Source organism: Hemicordylus capensis, chromosome 4, assembly GCF_027244095.1.
Source record: "Hemicordylus capensis ecotype Gifberg chromosome 4, rHemCap1.1.pri, whole genome shotgun sequence".
NCBI classification, from domain to species: domain Eukaryota; kingdom Metazoa; phylum Chordata; class Lepidosauria; order Squamata; family Cordylidae; genus Hemicordylus; species Hemicordylus capensis.
The window spans coordinates 245,190,056-245,206,851 of record NC_069660.1 but is presented as its reverse complement, the minus strand read 5'-3'; the positions used below and the strand labels follow the sequence as shown (position 1 = coordinate 245,206,851).

The 16,796-nt window shown below is 45.6% G+C and overlaps 1 protein-coding gene across 3 annotated transcripts in view; it reads right to left on the bottom strand.

Moving 5' to 3' along the window:
* MIB1 (MIB E3 ubiquitin protein ligase 1) overlaps nt 1-16,796 on the bottom strand; it is a 107,070-nt gene that overhangs the window by 79,229 nt on the left and 11,045 nt on the right. The window contains exon 1 of one of the 3 annotated variants that reach the window (XM_053243105.1): nt 216-868. The exons of 1 other annotated variant lie outside the window; for it this stretch is intronic. In XM_053243105.1, the coding sequence (XP_053099080.1) occupies nt 216-444 (229 nt within the window). In that variant the 5' untranslated portion in view covers nt 445-868. Of the gene's footprint in view, nt 1-215; nt 869-16,796 lie in introns of those variants that run through there. One more of the 3 variants, XM_053243106.1, reaches the window with a different exon arrangement.

The following is a 16,796-nucleotide window of genomic DNA, read 5'->3' as shown; positions in this document are numbered from 1 at the left end:
CCTTGGCAGGCAGCAAGAGTCGTCTCCCGAGGAGCCTCGAGCCAGGCGCCCTCTGTTTGCAGGGGACAGGCCGGCGCTCGACGTCGCGCCAGCTACACGGGGGGCGGCGGGGGGGGCTGGAATGTCACCGTGGAGACCCTTCCCCCCCACCACGGGGAGAGCCCCCCCCCCGCACCTCGAGGCCCCCGCCCTCCTCCTCCTCCCTCCTCGCTCACCGGTGGGCGCGCTGTCGAGGATGCGCAGGTCGTAGGCTCCCGAGCAGCGGTAGTTGGCGGCCGTCCCGTTGTCCCAGACCACCACCACCTCCTCGGGGCTCTCGAAGCTGCGCACGGTGCCCACATGGCCCTCGCCGCCGTCCTGCTTCCCCCACTTCCAGTCGGGCCCTCTCACGACCCGGGCCCCGACGCCCTCCACCATCACCCGGTTATTCCTCGAGTTGCTCATCGCAGCTGCCGCGCCTTCTTCGGCCGCCCCAAGAACGTGCCTCGCGGCGGGGCAGAAACGCGGCGGCGAAAGCTGCGGGCCGTCGGCGCCGATAACGGAAAAGGGAGGGACGGAGGGATCGCCGGGCTGAAGCGCCGGGACAACAAAGGCGGGGAGTCGGATCTGGAGCTGGAGCCGGGCCAGCCGGTCTCCTGGACCAGAGGGGGTGGCGTCAGATGCGGCCTCCGCCAGCGGAGCGAAGCGTCTGCCACCGACTCTGTCTGTCTGACTGACACCCACCCCTCCCCCCGAATGGTCTCTCCCGACTGGAGACTCTCGCCCCGCTTCCTACAGGTTCCAACTGCAGGGGCGAACCTGGCGCTTCCACTGAAACATCCGGGCACTGCGGCGGCGGCGGCAGCAGCGCCACCACATAGACCAGACTAAGGAGTGGTGGAAAGACAAGGGATCGTCCTGCGCATGTCCTGATTTGGGGGGGCGGGAGGGGAGCGAACAGCTCTGCTCCAAACATAGAGTAATCGGTAGACTGACACACGGGGATTAATTTCCGGTTCTATTAGGCTTTTGTTCCCTCTGCCGGGGCGGAAGTGAGAGCTGACCATAGAAATGAGTTGAGAAATACAGGATCGTAGTGTAGCTGGGTTTGGGTAGGCAGTGGTATGCCCTGCTCCCTGCAAAAAAAAAAAAAAAAAAAGGAGCTCGTGCTCATTTAAGTATTATTCCACTTAAATTTTATAGTTTGGAGAGGTTTTTAAACATTTAAAAGAGCATCACGTCTGCGTACAGATCAGCTGAGCACAGACTTTTGCAGTTGAACACGGATTTCGGCTACGAGAGGGACAATTTAACTAGATTGACCTTTACTGCAATCTGAGGAATGTCTTGTAGATGGAGAATTTGGCTGGGAATCTAAACCAATCTCATATCTACCTAATCTTCATTATTATTAAAAGAGGGCTCAATCTGCAATTTGAAGATAATGAATTTCACTGGAATTGGCATCCTCGGGGCAAATTTTAAAATATTTTAGAAGTAAAAAAAACCAAATACATTTGTCTCATTAAATAAAACTTTAGTTAGAGCAATTACTACTCTTTGTTTCTCCCTTTCGCTTGGGAGGACGCAGTGCTGCTAATCACAGTTCCGCTAGAATCCTGTGTTTCTTAGCTACTGCTGTTACTTCCGCCCCGGATCATACACAAACACAAAGGCTCCCAATGTAAACCCGAAGCTTCCATATCGGGGTAATGAGATCGGGTACTCTGATATTTTCTTATCTCTGTGATTCTTTAAAAAAGGTGAGAGGACGGGCTCTTTAGCGTCACCCAGCGAGCCGAGACGTGTATTGCATTTGTCACGGCAGAGGTTACGCAGGACTACTTCATTCGTTGTAGCTACCGTCTTGGGGGCCGTCGGTCGGTCCCCGTCCACTTGTCCTTAAGTGTTTCAGAAGATAACCAATTGGATGTTCGGACTGGAAAATATGTATTTGTTTAGTGCTTTTAAAAAAAATAACAGCAGCGATCTGCGGCTGTGCATGAGAACTATGAATGTCAGTTTCTCCATAATAGTTCAATTGCACCCTTTATCAGCTCTAGTACTGGATGTGACAATAACTTGCTGCCATCGCACCCTGCAGTGCCGACACTGCTTTTTCTATAGTCTATGTACCGCTGCCTACCCAAAGTATGTTTACAAATTCAAACAAGCAACTAACAAAACCATCACTAATATAATACAAAATACAAATTAAAACCAAACAACTGACCAAGGGGAAAGCTGCATCGTTTAAAATAATAGCAGTAGTACTACAGTACAGTAACCAGTCACTGAGATGATTGGCAGGCTGTTGGAAGGAAGTAATTCCAGTACCACCAGCTCCACTCTCCCTATTTTCTTCATTATCTCCCTTAGGGTTGTGTACGGTACCGCCACATTGCAGTCCGGCACTGGGAGATTAGGGATCGGCCCGGACCGGTCTGGAGGCCATTGAAGTTCCAAGTGTACGGTACCGCCACATTGCAGTCCGGCACTGGGGTGGGGGGTAGCTTTAAGAGCGGCGGGAGGGGTAAGCAAAGACTTTGCACGCGCAAAGGATTACTGGGAGTTTTTGTAGAGCAAGATCGGGGAAGGGGCGGCAGGGAGGTATCCTGCCGCCCCAATTACTCATTACATTACGGCGCCAGAGCGGGAAAGCGGTGGGAGGGGTAAGTAAACCTTCCCGCCACTCTTAAAGCTACCCCCCACCCCCGGACCGAACCACCCAGGTCCAGACCAGACCGGGCCGGTCCGGAGGCCTTTTCAATGGCCTCCAGACCGGTCCGGGCCCATCCCTAATCTCCCTCACTCTGAGGAGCTGCCAGAGAGAGGGGTGAACACAGGCCCCCTCTCCCCTAGCTACACCCCTGCCCGCCACCACCCCTTTTATCAACAGAGCTTGAACCTCCCTAGGCTTGGGGTGGAATCCCAGGGCAAACTCTCTTTATTTTGCCATCAGATACAAAAACCTTCTATGTGCAAGCCTAAACGTGGTGAGAAAACTGATAGTTTCTGGCTGTTCGAGGACGTGTTTGCACCAGATAACTCCCCCCTTTGCATGCACCCCTTCTCCTGAGTTAAAAATCAACCAACAGCGGCTCGTAAAAAGAAAATAACTTTTAAAAAAACAGTTTTATTCAATTACTACAGACTGTTTCCATCTGAGGCTTTCTCAGCTTTTATATACAGTTTAAAATACTCAGTAAGTTACAAAAATAGGTTTTCTTTATACACGCTTAAATGTTTATAGAGTCTTTTGCAACGCCTAGGTAGGATGGGCGTAGGCTAGTGTTTCTTATTTCAATTACGTTGCAGGTAAACTATAATAAAACAAGCTGACCTGGCGCAGAGCATCTGCACCCCTAGTTTTCCCTCGGCAGCCGCTTCTGCTTGGCCCACCAGTGGCCGCTTTTCCTCTGCCCGCCGACCAGCCTGGCAGCAGCCGCTTCTCCTCGGCCTGCCAGCTGGCCTGCCAAAGCCTGCTTCATGTTGGCCCACCAGCAGCCACTTCTTCTTGGCTGGAAGCAAAGCTGGAGCAATGGCCATGATAGATGGAATTGCCAGAGCCAAGCACACACAAATGGTGGGTCCAAAAAGAAGCACTTCAATGATTGGGGCTTGGGGTTGAAATAGGCAAACACATGCCTTCAGGCCAGACACAGGTCACAACAAGTGTTCCCTCTAACAGGGATTCCCAGATGTTGTTGACTACAACTCCCAGAATCCCCAAGCAAAAGCCACTGCAGATTTGTAGTCAACAACATCTGGGAATCCCTGTTAGAGGGAACACTGGTCACACCTCCTGGATGCAGGGGATGATATCCTTGTTTAACAAAACAATACATGTTGTATGATTCAGTCATGGGTGTGCGCAATCTTAAAGAACAATAAAGTGAAATGATTTGGAAAACCTGTATGGGATGGGATAGGGTAAATGGGCAAGCTGAAAACTTATCTTGTGGTTTAGGAAGACCTTCCAGGTGGGAAAATCAGAATGCTCTTCACACTAAGAGTCTCTTCCCTGGTCGGAGTCATACCATTAACACTGTGATAATAAGGTGGGAGTGATACAGCCTTATCTGAGCTCCTTTGAGGTGATTAATAAGACTAATCATTTCTGCCAACAACTATATATAGTTTGATTACTCTTTTGAGAAATAGTCCTTCTCCTTAACTCCTGTCTTACTCAGCCAACACCCTTCTCTGTATTGCAAAATAGAGAGGGCATGGGAGTACCTTTCAGTCACATGTCATACTTGACCTGGTATGGTCAAGTATGGTCAAGTTGCCCCATGCTGCTTGTGCTAAGCAACTAACTGAGAGTTTGCCAAATATGGGCATGTGGAGGCCTTGCAGTCCCACAAGTCCAGGTAGCAAAGATGGAGATTGCAAGCCTGCACTTCCAAACCATATAGAGGGATGCTGCTTGTAGCCCCCGAACAGGCTGCAGGAGATGCATTGTAATAATAATCATATCATCATCATCATCAACATCAAAAGGAAGTGCTGTACAATAAATAAAAGTAAAGGTGAGCCCTGCCTGCAAGCTTATAATTTAATGGACTAATACAAAAAGCACAGTAAAAAAAGGGAAGTAGTGATCAAGCCTCTAAAACATTGCAGTTTATAGAGTATTGGCTTTCCCGTCCAATTTCAACCTGCCCTCTGAGGTCATCTCAGGTGGGCCTTCTCAGAGTTCTGGGCCCAGGGGAGGTACATGGGGGCTGGGCTTGTGGGAGAGCCTTCTCTGTTGCAGCCCACTCCTTATGGAATACCTGGCCTTCTGCGATTCGTAATGCCCCGTCCCTTCTGTCCTTTAAGAAGCTCCTGAAAACCTATCTCTTTTGCCAGGCTTTTTTTGTTTTTAACGTGTGTGTGGGGGGTCTTTTTCTTTCTTTTTTTCCTTTCCTTTCCTTTTTCTCCCTCCCTTCTTCTCTTGTCTTCATTGTTTTAATTTATGTAAACTGCCTCAAGTCTAAGGAAATCATTCAGTCAATAAATTTGCTAAATGAATAAGTAAAATAAAAATAATTTATATATTTTATTTAAAGGAATGAAGCAGGCAAAGTAACAAAGACTATGGTGATAAGACAAAAGTGTATGATTTCAAGAAACTTAGTATTACAGGTATTCCTGTGAAATTTAATGTTTTCAATAATTTACATTTAGGTTTTCATGTTATCTATATATATAATTCTCCTGGGTGTGCCCAGGGAAAATGCGTCCCGGCAGCCCAGCTGATTGGCTGGCCGGCGGAGGCGCCTGATTGGCTAAGGCGCACCCAGGAGAATTGGCTGGCTGGGTGGCCGCTGAGGCAAGGCAGCGGCAGTAGTGGGCCAGGCTGCGACCCGTGGCAGCAGTAGTGGGCCAGGCTGCGACCCGTGGCAGCAGTAGTGGGCCAGGCCATGGCAGCGGGCCAAGCCGCCGCGGCGGTGGGCCAAGCCGCAGTAGCGGCGGGAGAATTGGTTGGCCGGGCAGCCTCAGGCCCGGTGCAGCGAAAGTAGTGGGCCAGGCAGTGGGTCCGGCCCGGCCGCTGAGGCAAGGAGGCGGCGGTGGGCCCGGATGCCAGGCGGTGCCTGGCCGCCGCTGTGGCACTCGGCCGAGCCGGAAACTGGGGCGGGGGGAGAGAGTCGGCGGATCCAGCCCAGCGCGGAGGCAAGGCGAGGAGGCAGTGGCGGCCCAGGCGGAGACTGGGGCATGGGGGGGGGAGGTTGCCGGCCCCAAAAAACGCACAGATGCTCTGTGCGGGGGTCGGCTTGTATTAACAAAACTGTGAGTAAAATATATGCAACAAATGAATTAGGGGGATTTTAATATCTGGGATTAGGGTGTTTTTATTTTTTAATAAAAATTGTTTTAAATGAAAATTAGGATGATGCCTTCATGACAACTTGAACAAAAAGTTTTTGAATCCTGAAAAAATGTCAGTCTTGCCAACTGAATTTGACTTCATATAGGTCATTCTGAATATATTTCTATAGATGTAAATAAATACATGCGTGTGAGGATATGTGTGCATGATTTGTTGATATATGTCATCTTTACAAGCATTGCATACTTCAAAATTTCCAGCCCAGCAATATCATTGTATACAAAAGGTACAGTCCTGAGAATGTTAAGAGCATTTAATTCACACTGATTTAAATCAGGCTTAAGAGCTTACCGGTAACTATGCTCTTAAGGACAAGCATAGTTATAATGGGTGGCACAGAGCTGCCAGAAAAAACAGCAGTACCATGTCTTCTCCACTACTCCTACTCCTCTCTCGCATGGTTACATCATTAAAAGAGAACACATGATATGATGGCACTGAGCTCCAAGTTTCCCTGCCAGCTTTGCAGTATGATGACATCACAGCCCACATTTCTTGTACTACACTTTAGCAGGGAAGAAAAGAGAAAGAGTTACCAGATTACTGTTTTGAAAAGCAACCATTTGTCTCCCAGGGTTCCACTCTGAGATTCACTTATTTCAATGGGGCTTATTATATGCTTAGCAATAGCTCTGGATTGTGCCAACATCTCCCAACTACTTGTGCCAACATTTCCTAACTATAGTTTCTCTTTTTAGCCATGAATATTCATCACCTTGTTGACCAATGGTTCAAATGCTTGACTGCTGAGGATTTAGCATATCACACCAGAAACAGAATAGGAGCCTGGAAAGCAGAATGTACTCCCACTTCCTTAACCCTGGAAAAACAAAGAAAACCTCTCTTGGTTCCTATAAGTCAAACTCTGTCCAGTAGATGGCAGACCTGAGCCCACTAAAAAGGAAAAAGTAATTCATAAGTGAGAAAACTGCAGGTGGCAACATCACAGTTTTTGTTCAGCTCCTGTGTGCCTCCCTGATTCCTTGGGACCCCCAAAATGTGTGCTGGGTATTAATTAGGGGATTCCATTATTATGATACCAAGCTGGTCCTCTGGTTCATAAAAGAATAAGTGCAGTAGATACAAAGCTGTCACCGTGTATGCAATGTATTTCCTGGTATATCAAAAGCATTCTGCTTGCAATACATGACCCTACCATGTGTCTCCATTTCCATGCTGATATTTCCCTTGCATGATTCCCATTGCTGTTTCTGATTGCTTGTTGAGGTCTTTCTGCCATTTTGCTTCATACCCATAAAGCCATTCAGACCTGCTAGTGTCTAAATCTGTCTCCTACTTTGATTTTCCACTCTGCACATAGAACTTGTGTTTGCTCATTGATGATTGGTGGCTTTTGGTTCTGTCACTGAGTGGCTTCAGGAATGGGAGCAGGAGGGGGATGGCTGGGGAGGGGCATCTAGTGACAGGAGCAGAGTTGTACAGCACATACAATGACTTGCAAAGTATGAATAAGGGCAAGCTATGGAATAAAAATTAACAATTTATAGAACACTAGTCCTTCTCAATATTTAATTTAGAGAAGTAGAGAAACACATTTAAAGAATTTATTGTCTTCTGGCTTTTTTCTTTCATAGCTCATTGATCATGAAGTCTTGTTCTTTTAAGGAAAATACCTTCATCATCCTGTTCATACTCAGGGACATTTTTAATTTTTAGACATTCAGTCTTAGGAAGAGTTCTGTGGATATAAAAGTTTGCTTACTACATTATGAACTCCAATTGGTCCTAATAAAATATATTACTTCATTGGCTGTGTTGTGTGATCATTGTGACCACTTGTAAGACACCTTTATGCTACTGGCAATTCCTCTTCAGTTTGTAACCTTGTAAATAAGTAGGTATCTGTGAAATATCCTATGACTCCAGTACGCTCTCCAGAAATAAAAGGCAGTGAAAACTGCTAAAACTTTGGGAAAATGTGAGACACTAATAAACTATATCCTTTAATTACTTTAGAAGGGATTAGACAAACTCCTGGAAGAAGGTTTGTCAATTACTATTAGGCATGAAAGCTAAGCAGAACCTGTGGTATTGGTATGCCACCGAATACCATTTGTTGAGAGGCAACAGCATGGGATGGATATTGTTGCCTTCATCTGTAGGGTTCCTGGAAGCATTTGATTGGTCACTGTAGAAAGTTGGATCCTTGGTCTGGATTCATCTAGAATGCTATCAGGATCCACCCAGGATTGCCCAAGGGGGAAACCAGCGGGAGACACTGACTCTGATGAGTTTCTTGAGGCAGACCAGGATGAGGGCCCCAAAGGTAACCCCGATGTTTCCAGAGGAGAAAGCCCAACAGGATATCAGGGGAACATCCTCCCCCAAGAGGACCTGGCACCAGAAGAACCTGAAGCCAAGGAGATACTCCCAAGACTGAAAACTGACACTCTGGGGTAGCTGACCCCGAGATGCCAACTCAGGAAGACCACCCAGAAGTTTCGGGCCAGGGCCCACAAGTCACAGAAAATCCAGTCCCCAGACATCAGCTGTCTAGAACAGTTCACCCCAGCCGGACCCTGCAAGACCCCCTGAGGGCCCTGGTACCGGTAAGAAAGAGTGCCAAGTTGTCACAAGTGCTGGTACCAAAAAACTAGGGGTGAGCTCCAGAATGGTGGAGAAGTGCCCGTCCGGCAGCTCGATGGCACTTCTGCTCCGGTGTGGTCTACCCAGGGGTATCTGACCTTCCAGGGATTCTGCTTCTTCTTGAAGTTTTTATGGTATTTTGACTTGGAAAACCGCAACACCTTGCAGTCATTACACACGAAGGTGGTCCCGTGCCCCGGGTAGACTGGGCCGGAGCAGAAGTAGAGCCCACCTGCCAGCTTGAAGGTGTCCCAGGAAAAGACCTAGACAAGAACAGGGGACTACTCATGAGCCAGCAGGAGATCAGCCTCAGTTGTCAGGGCCAGCAAGCCATTAGCCGACCACTTGCCTTGAAGGAGCGAGTACGCAGCTTGGGGGTATTACTGGACCCAGCTCTTCTTTTGGAAGCTCAGGTGGAGGCGGTGGCCAGGGTTGCCTTTGCACGGCTTCGGCTAGTGCGCCAGCTGCGTCCCTTTCTCGAGAAGGCAGATCTGGCTACAGTTACCCATGCCTTAGTCATGTCATGGCTGGATTACTGTAATGCGCTCTACATGGGGCTGCCCTTGAAGAATATCTGGAAACTGCAGCTAGCGCATAATGCAGCAGCTAGGGTTCTGTCTGGAGCTGCCCGGTGGGAGCACATCACACCCATTTTGAAAGATCTGCACTGGCTACCAGTTTGTTTCCAGGTCCAATTCAAGGTGCTGGTTTTGACCTTTAAAGCCCTTAACGGTTTGGGCCCAGGATACCTGAGGGACTGCCTGCTCCCAAGGGTTGCTGCTGCCCACTTGATGAGGTTATCTGAGGGGGCTCTGCTCCAGGTGCCGACAATAAGGGAGGCTCGGTTGTCGTGCATGCAGGACAGGGCCTTCTCTGATGCTGCGCCCAGACTCTGGAATGTTCTCCCAGTGACTATTCGTTCCTCAGTCTCCATCACAGCTTTTAGAAAGCATGTTAAATCCTGGCTTTTTACCCAGGCTCTTATATGTTTGTCTCTGCTGTTGCTCTTTGTATTTTGTACTGTTTTTATGCTTGTGTTTTAAACTTTTAATCAGATTTGTTTTATGTTTTTAGCTTAATATTTTAATTGTCTTTTTTGCAATCTTGTTTTTAAATTCTGCTGTGAACTGCCTTGGGATTGTTTTGATGAAAGGCAGTATATAAATGTAACAATAAATAAATAAATAAATAAATAAATAAAATTAGCCACAGCCCTTATAAGCCTCCCTGAACTCTCAGCTCACTGATGGAAAAACAGCATTACCTATTAAGGTTCCCAGTTACCAAAAGAACTAACTCTGGCTTCAGGACCTTGATCTCTGTGACTGGGAAGCTTCACACAGACCTTCAGACTCCCTGGAATCCCTGAGACCTTGCCTGCCAAATGTTGCTGCTCCTCCTTTAAACACCCAGTGGGGACCCTGTTTCTCAGGACTGCTACCACTGGATGAGATTTATTGCCTCTTGTGGCCACGTGTGTAGAGAGAAGCATGTTGGACCAGAAGGATCCTTGATCTAGATTTTTATTATGGTCATCTTGTAATTGAGAATAAGCGGTACATAAACTATTAAGCATATACTTCATTAATTCCCACAAGTTCTGTTAGAAAAAAGGTATCTACACAATTGAAAACTTATTTAAATTATTCATAGTGTGGCCAACCTATAGCATCTTGCAATTACTTGATTTAAATGTGACCCAACACATTTGGAAAACATAAAGAATGTGTATGGGGGGTGGGGAGTGTTCTGTTCTGTTCTCTTGGCCATAATCATACTGGATTTTTTCTTTGATTTCCAGGAAATTGATGGTGTCTGAACAGCCACTAGGGCAAGAGTCCATGGGCAGGTCTCAACAGAAGCCACTGAAGCAAATAAAATGTGTATTTTTGTCAGTAACTTTGCTCTTTATATTGACTACGGCATTGACTAAGGTCAATGTCCACATTAGTCTAATCTCTCATGCATACATACAAACACCAGTTCCCATTAGACTGGAGTGTTCTCATTTCATTGCTTTCCTGTCCTGTTTTGTGCCTCTTGCAGCCCATACAGATGACTAAACGATTCCAAGGTAAACTCACATACTAATCCTGGGACAGCGTGATTATTTGCATCAACATCCTTCCAAGGACTAAGAGAGAGAAAATTACCACACAGCAAATGCATTTCTATGGCCAGTCAAAAGACAAAAGGATTTATGTGGCTTGGCCTCTGTTAGCTCTTAGTTATTCTCCTTAAATTGCCTTTCTAAAAACAACAAATTCTCATGGCGTCTTGTATCCACCATTTAAGTGGTTGGTGTATTCCAAGGCAATACCTATGACCATTTAAATTGCATAAATCATGGTCATTGACAGGGCGGGGAGGGATTTAGTCACAGTCTGGAAATAGCTTTCTTAGGACCAACCAAAATGACACCCAGTTATGACCAGCAAGCTTCTGAATTCTCCAGAGCTTTCCATCAGGCTGGACAATCAAGCAAAACAGTGGGGAAGAAACTGGGCATGGTGGCAGAGTCTCAAAGTCTGTAGTTTAGAAGAGTGTTATGATGAAATTATTATTTTATTATTTCTTGTTTACACAGTCAGACAGGTGTTATTGACTGGTTTGTTTTATCCAGACATCGAGTCCTTCCCAAGGACCTGGGATGCCAGAATTTTATTGTCAATTGTTATAGATATCATCGCAGAATATAGGCTGTTCCCAGTAAAGCTGCTTTTTGTAATTGGCTGATGGTGATTTCTGTGGCCCCGATGGTGTTGAGGTGCTCTTCAAGGTCTTTTGGAACTGCACCCAGGGCGCCAATTACCACTGGGATTATTTTGGTCTTTTTCTGCCACAGCCTTTCAATTTCAATTTGTAGATCTTTGTATTTGGTGATTTTTTCTATTTCTTTTTCTTCTATTCTGCTATCCCCTGGTATTGCTATGTCGATTATTTTGACTTGTTTTTCTTTCTTCTCGACTACAGTTATATCTGGTGTATTGTGTGGCAGATGTTTGTCTGTTTGTAGTCGGAAGTCCCATAATATTTTTACATCTTCATTTTCAACAATTTTTTCAATTTTATGGTCCCACCAATGTTTGGCTACAGGTAGCTTGTATTTTTTGCAGATGTTCCAGTGTATCATCCCTGCTACTTTGTCATGCCTTTGTCATGACACAGTCAGTCTGTGTGATCTTTTTACAACAGCTGAATAGGTGGTCCACGGTTTCATCTGCTTCTTTACAAAGGCGGCACTTGCTGTTTGTGGTGGATTTTTCGACTTTTGCTCTTATTGCATTTGTTCTTAGTGCCTGTTCTTGTGCAGCCAGTATTAAAACCTCTGTTTCTTTCTTCAAGTTGCCATTCTTAAGCCATTGCCAGGTCTTGGTGATGTCTGATTTTCCACTTATATTGTGCAAATATTGACCATGCAGGGGCTTATTTCTCCATTTTTCTGCTCGGTCCTTGACTTGTTCTTTCTTGTAGGCCTGCTTTGTTTCATTGGTGTTGAATAGTTACGCATTATCGACCATTTTCAGTGCATCTTCTTCACTGTCCTTGATATATTCTTCAAGGCCTCTTTTCTCCTCCTCTGCTGTTTGATGGACTTGCAGCATTCCTCTTCCACCTGAGCTGCGAGGGAGGTAGAGCCTATCGACATCACCGCGGGGGTGCAGAGCATGATTGATGGTCATGATTTTCCTGGTCTTACGATCTAGCATCTCTAGCTCTGCCTGGGTCCAGTCTATTATTCCTGCAGTGTATCTGATAACAGGTATAGCCCAGGTGTTTATGGCTTGTATGGTGTTCCCGCCATTGAGTTTGGACTTGAGGATTTTTCTAACTCTCCTGATGTATTCACTTCCAATTTTTCTTTTAACTTCAGTGTGTGCGATGTTATCAGCTTGGAGAATGCCCAAGTATTTGTAATGTTCTTTCTCTTCCAGGTTCTTGATCTTGCTTCCATTGGGCAGCTCTATTCCTTCTGTTTTTGTTATTTTCCCTCTATTCATTATTAATGCAGCACATTTGTCTAGTCCAAACTCCATTGCTATATCGCTACTGAATATACGGACAGTGTTTAGCAGTGATTCGATTTCTGACTGGGACTTTCCATACAACTTCAGATCATCCATGTACAGCAGATGGTTGATTTTACTTGATGTTTTAGATGTTTGGTATCCGAGGCCTGTTCTGTTTAGTATTTGTGAAAGTGGGGTCATGGCGATTACAAACAACAGAGGGGATAGTGAGTCCCCTTGGAAAATGCCTCTTCTAATGCTAACCTGTCCAAGTGTCTCGCCATTGATTGTTAACTGTGTACTCCACATGCTCATTGCTTTTTTTATAAATATCTGAATGTTTTTGCTGACACCAGTTGTTTCTAAACTGTCCACACATGGACATTTTAGTGTCCATGTGTGAGGCAATGAATTGAAGGCTTTTTTGTAGTCAATCCATGCAACACTTAGATTGGTTTTTCTTCTCATGCAATTTTCTAAAATCATGTTGTCAATCAGCAGCTGGTCTTTTGTGCCTCTGGTGTTCGGGCAATTTCCTTTCTGTTCAACTGGAAGCTGTTTGTTAGTTAATAAGTGTTGCAACATTTCATCTGCTATTATTCCAGTTAATAATTTGAACATGGTTGGCAGACAGGTCATCGGTCTATAATTACTTGGAACTGCACCTTTTGCTGGGTCTTTCATGATGAGATGAGTTTTCCCAGTTGTTAGCCATTGTTCAATATCACCTCCTTGCAAAATGTTGTTGTTGTTGTTGTTGTTATTAATTCGATTTCTATACCGCCCTTCCAAAAATGGCTCAGGGCGGTTTACAAAGAGAAATAACAAACAAATAAGATGGTTCTTAGGAGAAGGAGAATGTAGGAGAAGTGATGCAGACGAACGTCGATTAACCTCACTAGATGCAACTGCTGGTGTCAGGATGCAGGTAGAACGACAGGAACGATAAAACAATATTGACTGTTCCCCTATTTTTAGAAAATATAGAATCTAGCAGCTACTTGGTTCTGTCTCCAGCACTCATAGAAGCACAAGGGTCGGTTGTAAGCAGCCCTGGATTAACAATAAGGCAAAACAAGCACGTGCTTAGGGCATCAAGGGAAGGGGGCCACCACAGAGTTTCCCCCTAGCTATCATGCCCTTAACTCTTTCACTGAACACAAGAACATAAGAACAGCCCTGCTGGATCAGGCCCAAGGGCCATCTAGTCCAGCATCCTGTTTCACACAGTGACCCACCAGATGCCGCTGGGAGCCACAGGCAGGAGTTGAGGGCATGCCCTCTCTCCTGCTGTTGCTCCCCTGCAACTGGAACTCAGAGGCATCCTGCATTTGAGGCTGGAGATGGCCTATAGCCCTCCAACTAGTTGCCAATGATAGACCTCTCCTCCATGAAGTTATCCAAACCCCTCTTAAAGCCATCCAGGTTGTTGGCTGTCACCACATCTCCTGGCAGAGAATTCCACAAGTGGATTATGCATTGTGTGCAAAAAAAGTACTTCCTTTGTTGGTCCTAGATTTCCTGGAAATCAGTATAATGGGATGACCCCTGGTTGTAGTGTTATGTGAGAGGGAGAAGAATCTCTCTCTATCCACTTTCTCCACACCACACATGATTTTATAGACCTCTATCATATCTCACCGCAGTCGTCTTTTTTCTAAACTAAAACGCCTCAGGTGTTGTAGTCTTGCCTCATAAGAAACGTGCTCTAGGCCCCTGATCATCTTAGTTGCCTTCTTCTGCACCTTTTCCAGTTCTATAATGTCCTTTTTTAGATGTGGTGACCAGAATTGTATGCAGTACTCCAGGTGTGGCCGCACCATATTTTATATAAGGGCATTATAATATTAGCCATTTTATCTTCAGTCCTCTTCCTAATGATCCCTAGCATGGAATTGGCCTTTTTAACAGCTGCCGCACATTGAGTCGACTTTCAATGAGCTGTCCACCATGACTCCAAGATCTCTCTCCTGGTCAGTCATCAACAGCTCAGCTCCCTCAGTGTATACTTGAAGTTGGGGTTTTTTGTCCCAATGTGCATCACTTTACACTTGCCAACACTGAAGCACATTTACAATTTTGTCACCCACTCGCCCAGTTTGGAGAGATCCTTTTGGAGCTCCTCACAATCCATTTTGGATTTCACTACCCAAAAGAGTTTGGTATCATTTGCAAATTTGGCCACCTCGCTGTTTACTCCCACTTCCAGATCATTTATGAATAAATTAAAAAGCACTGGTCCCAGTACAGATCCCTGGAGAACCCCACTTCCCTCCATTGTGAAAACTCTCCATTTATACCTACCCTCTGTTTCCTGTCTTTCAACCAGTTAGCAATCCACACATGTACTTGTCCCCTTATCCCATGACTGCTAAGTTTCCTCAGGAGTCTTTGATGAGGAACTTTGTCAAAAGCTTTTTGGAAGTCCAGGTATACTATGTCAACTGTATCACTTTGATCCACACACTTGTTGACACTCTCATAGAACTCCAAAAGGTTGGTGAGGCAAGATTTACCTTTGCAGAAGCCATGCTGGTTCTCCCCCAGCAGGGCCTGTTCTTCTATGTGCTTTACCATTTTTTTCCTTGAGGATGCTTTCCATCAATTTGCCTGGAACAGACGTTAAGCTAACCGGCCTGTAATTTCCCGGATCGCCCCTGGATCCCTTTTTGAAAATTGGTGTTACACTTGATACTTTCCAATCCTCTGGTACAGAGCCCGATTGCAGGGATAAGTTATATATTTTGGCAAGGAGATTGGCAATTTCACATTTGAGTTCTTTGAGGACTCTTGGATGGATGCCAACCGGCCTTGGCGATTTGTTAGTTTTCAGTTTTTCCAGACAGTTTAGAGCATCATCTCTTGTCACTTCTATCTGACTCAGTTCTTTAGCTTCCATCCCTGAAAAGTCTGGTTCAGGAACAGGTATATGTTTAGTATCCTTTGCCGTGAAGATGGACACAAAGAACTCATTGAGCTTCTCTGCAACTTCCATATCCTCCTTAATAATTCCTTTCACTCCCTCATTGTCTAATGGTCCAACAACCTCCCTAACAGGTTTCCTGCTTCTGATGTATTTAAATAAGTTTTTATTATTCCCCTTGATACTTTTAGCTAAATGTTCCTCAAACTCTCTTTTCACCTCCCTTATTGTCACCTTGCATTTCTTTTGGCACCTTGCATTTCACTGCCACACAACTTCTAGTTGATTTTTTGTAATTGTTTTTATCTGCCATGTTCGACTTTACTCTGCATTGTTAAAAAAAGTTTTCTTTGGCTTGGTGAGCAACTAAAGTTTCGAGAAACTACTAAACTATGTATCTGAAGTAAAAAGTCATTGATCTGCGAAAGATTACTGTAAAGAGCAGTACAAAATATTGATAAAACTTCAGTAAAAGATGGTCGTATGTTATGGTGTCTGACCTTGAAGATGAAATATTTTTCTCAATCATTCCTTCTGTTTTGGCTATTTATAAGAAATTATAGGCAGTGGAACTGTTTTGTTTTACCTTAAAAAATCTAGAAGATAACTTTAAATTTTTTAAAAATAAATATTAAGGTATAAGTAAATAATTTGCTTGAGCCTTAATGTCTTGTCAGTTAAGCAATGGAGGGGGCCAAGGGGGGCACCATTGTTGGGCTGTGCTTAGGGCATCAGTTGCCCTTAATCCGGCCCTGGTTGTAAGGTATGGCCCAGGACTGGGTAGACAAGCTAGTTAGTAACCCAGACCTTGACTGGTCCTAACCAAGATGGGCCTTTGCAGGGACATAGCGAGGGGAGAGTGGGCCCGTACTCACCCCTGGTGGCCCCTCAGATAATGAAGACAATAGGGAGGGGTGGAGCCAGAGGCACTCTTACTCCTGAACTTCAGGGCTCAAGGGCCTCCACACCCCTTGGGGGCCCCCAAATCCTATTTAGTCTGTCCTGGGTGGTGTGGTTGCCCTGCCATGCTGCCAGCCTGCACTGCACCAGGCAGCCAAGTGTGAGTGTGACCTGCACCAGGTGCTTTAGAGACAGAGTGTGTTGGGGGGAGAGAGAATATGTGGGATGGGTTATGTTTAGTTGTGTTTTGAAATGTTTCTGCCAATGCATATTTGCATAAAATATACCTGTTTTATATTCTTACATTCTTGTGAGTTCAGTTGCTGTTTGTGCCCTCAAGAACCCACGTGTTAAAAATACTGTGTGTGTCACCGTGTGTGTGTGTGGTGGGGGGATGATGTTTAACTTGCAGCATTGTCCCCCTACACACGGGGGGGGCTCCCTCCAGCAGGAGGGGGGCTTCCAAAGGTCTCTAGGTCCAAGCTCCAAAATTACCTAGGTG